A 3,262-nucleotide genomic window follows, 5' to 3' on the forward strand; every position below is an offset into this window, starting at 1 on the left:
CCCCCTTGGAGGGTCCCCAGGACACCACGCTGCTCTTCGAATCCCGCTTCGAGAGCGGCAACCTCCAGAAAGCCGTCAAGGTGTAAGAGAGAGGGGACTCGGGGGGGTGGGGGGACAAAAGGGGGAGATGGTGGCGGGTCCAGGAGCCGGAGCGTGGCCCGTCCCGCCGTGCAGGGGCCCCTACGAGTACGTGCTGAGGCTGCGGCCGGACCTCTACACCGCCAAACACACCCAGTGGTTCTACTTCCGCGTCCAAAACACCCGCAAGGACCCCCTCTACCGCTTCACCATCGCCAACCTGGCCAAGCCCAAGAGCCTCTACGGCCAGGGGCTGCGGCCCCTGCTCTACTCCCAGCGGGACGCCCAGAGCCGCGGTGTGGGCTGGCGCCGGGTGGGGACCCACGTCCGCTACTACCGGGGTGCGGAGGAAAAGGAGGAGGAACCGGCCACCTTCCGCCTCTCCTGGACGGTGCGGTTCCCCCACGACAGCGACACTTGTTTCTTCGCCCACTCCTACCCCTACACCTACTCCGACCTGCAGCGGTACCTGGCGGGGCTGGCGGGCGACCCTGCCTGCTCGCGGTACTGCGCGGTGCGGGCGCTGTGCCGCAGCCTGGCCGGTAACACCGTCTACCTGCTGACCATCACCAGCCCCGCCGGCACGGGGGCGGCCAAGCGGGCGGTGGTGCTGAGCGCCCGCGCCCACCCCGGGGAGAGCGGAGGGTCCTGGGCCATGAGGGGGTTCCTGGATTTCCTCCTCGGCCCCCACCCCGACGCCCGGCTGCTGCGCCGCCTCTTCGTCTTCAAGGTGGTGCCCATGCTCAACCCCGACGGGGTGGTGGTGGGCAACTCCCGCTGCTCCCTGGCGGGACGCGACCCCAACAGGGCCTACGGGACGGCGCTGCCGGGCTCCTTCCCCGGCGTGTGGCACCTGCGGGCCATGGTGGAGAGGTGAGGAGGGGGGCACGGGGAGGCGGTGGGAGGGTGGTGCTCTCCCCATGGGGGACGGTGGTGGCCGTATCCGGGTGCACGCAGGGTGCTGGCAGAGAGGGAGGTGGTGCTGTACTGCGACTTCCACGGGCACAGCCGGAAGAACAATGTCTTCATGTACGGCTGCGACGGCGGCGCCGGGCTGCGGCTGCTCCAGCGCGTCTTCCCCCTGATGCTGAGCAAAAACGCCCCCGACAAGGTGGGATCATAGAATCATAGAATCATAGAATGGTCTAGGTTGGAAGAGACCCTTGTGATCATCGAGTCCAACCATCTCCCCTACTCTACAAAGCCCTCCCCTACACCATGTCCCTCAGCACTGCATCTAAACGGCCCTTAAACGCAGCCAGGGATGGGGACTCCACCCCCTCCCTGGGCAGTATGTGTGGGATGTTCTGGAGCTGGGGGAATGGTGTCCTCACCCGAGCTTCACGGTGACATCGGGGGGATGTCCCTGTGGGGTTGGGGAAGGGGAAACGTCCCCCCAACCCCGTTGTGCTGACACCGGGGCCGGCCCCAGTTCTCCTTCCCCAGCTGCAAGTTCAAGGTGCAGAAGAGCAAAGCAGGGACGGGCAGGGTCGTCATGTGGCGCATGGGCATCTCCAACAGCTACACCATGGAGGTGGCCTTCGGCGGCTCCACGCTGGGTGAGGGGCCACCGCAGGTGCCGGTGTCCGGTGTGTCGGCTGGCGGGCAGTCCCCGGGGGGGGAAGCTGCTGCTTCTTTCCTCGTCCCTTGTCCCCTTCAGGCGGCAGGAACTCACACTTCACCCTGGAGGATCTCAAGGCGCTGGGCTACCACCTCTGCGACACCCTGCTCGACTTCTGCGACCCCCATCCCGCCAAGGTGGGCTCATGCCGCGGTGCCCAGACTGGTCCCGGTGCCACGGGGGGGTCTGTGGTGACCCTGGCTCTGTCCCACAGCTCCAGCAGTGCCTGTCGGAGGTGGAAGCACTGCTGCGGCAGCGGCTGGGCCGGGAGCCGGGCTCCAGATGGAGCGACGTCTCCACCTCGGAGCTGGAGTCCAGGTACAGACTGAACCAGGGACACCCCCCCGAGTCCTGGGGGGCAGCGGGGGCTCAGGCAGTTGTCTCCCCCTCACAGCACCAGCGGTTCCGACAGCTCCGTGTCCGACGGGCCCCCCGCTCCCCTCCACGGCACGGCCCGGCCGGTGAGTCACCAAGTGCCACTGCTTTTGGGGTGGGAGGGATGAAACACTGGGAAGAGGTGAGGTGTCGCGGGGCGCAGACACCCCAGAATCGCTTTGCCATTGGCGCAGCCGGAGCAACGGAGGAGGAAGCAGCGTCGGAGCCGGAGAGCGAGGAATGCCCTGCACGGGACAAACAGCGCCTGCCAGAGCCGTGCCAGCGTCCCGGTGAGCCTGCAAGCGTGATCCACCTGGCCCCAGAGGGGACAATCCTGCAGGGACACTTGTCCCCAGTGCTGTCCCAGCCTGCTGCCAGCACCCCTGGGGCTCCAAGTGACTCTTGTGTCACCCCCAGGCCAGACTGGGGACCACCAGGACCCCCAGAACCCCAAGGGGACGTGGCACGGCGGGAGAGAAGCCTCGAGCCAGCTCCAGTGGGACCTTTCCCAGCGTGGCTGGAGTTAGGGACGGCCGCCGTGCCACCATGAGGGGGTCTCAGCTGGAGGGTGGCACAAGCGCAGTGTCACGCCATCGGCTGCCACTCAGCACCCACCACCTCAGTATCACCGGTGATTCCTCAGGGGGTACAGCCCCAAGAACTGAACCAGGGCCATCCCGGCGGCGGGACGGGCAGCAGGGTGGGCAGGCGGCTTCTGCCCATGGACACAGGGTGCGTCCTCCCCCCGCCACCCCCGGCAGGGCCTCGCTGTCTGCCACCCCGCGCTGCTGGGCCTGCGCTCGGGATTAAAGGCGCTGCCATGGCCGTGCCTCTGCCTGGTGACACCTCTTTGCACAACACCATCCCTCCCGGGGCTCCCCCTTTGGCCCCCTGCCCTCCCACCTGCCCAGAGGCTGCTGGCACCCAGCCCTGGGCCCTGCCACCATCACGGTGCCCTCAGTCCCTGCAGTAGTGCTGCAGGCCCCACTGCCACGGTGCCACCTCCTTGGTGTCACCTCAGGCCTCCTCAAGGCGGCGTGGTGTCGCCTCAGGCCCAGCCACCGCGACAGCATCACAGAATCACACAGAATCACAGAGTCTTCTAGGTTGGAAGGGACCTTAAAGATCATCTTGTCCAACTGTCAACCTGACTGACAAAAATAGACACCCACACAACAAACAAGGAGC

The 3,262-nt window shown here is 66.9% G+C and overlaps 1 protein-coding gene across 1 annotated transcript in view; it reads left to right on the forward strand.

Moving 5' to 3' along the window:
- AGBL2 (ATP/GTP binding protein-like 2) overlaps positions 1 to 2,279 on the forward strand; it is a 3,283-nt gene extending 1,004 nt beyond the window's left edge. The window contains exons 4-10 of the mRNA XM_014948784.1: positions 4 to 82; positions 175 to 951; positions 1,036 to 1,189; positions 1,511 to 1,637; positions 1,739 to 1,836; positions 1,914 to 2,017; positions 2,094 to 2,279. Of these exons, the coding sequence (XP_014804270.1) occupies positions 4 to 82; positions 175 to 951; positions 1,036 to 1,189; positions 1,511 to 1,637; positions 1,739 to 1,836; positions 1,914 to 2,017; positions 2,094 to 2,202 (1,448 nt within the window). The 3' untranslated portion in view covers positions 2,203 to 2,279. The remainder of the gene's footprint in view (positions 1 to 3; positions 83 to 174; positions 952 to 1,035; positions 1,190 to 1,510; positions 1,638 to 1,738; positions 1,837 to 1,913; positions 2,018 to 2,093) is intronic.
- The last annotated feature ends 983 nt before the right edge of the window (positions 2,280 to 3,262 follow it).

This window comes from Calidris pugnax, unplaced genomic scaffold (genome assembly GCF_001431845.1).
Source record: "Calidris pugnax isolate Ruff unplaced genomic scaffold, ASM143184v1 scaffold107, whole genome shotgun sequence".
NCBI classification, from domain to species: Eukaryota; Metazoa; Chordata; class Aves; order Charadriiformes; family Scolopacidae; genus Calidris; species Calidris pugnax.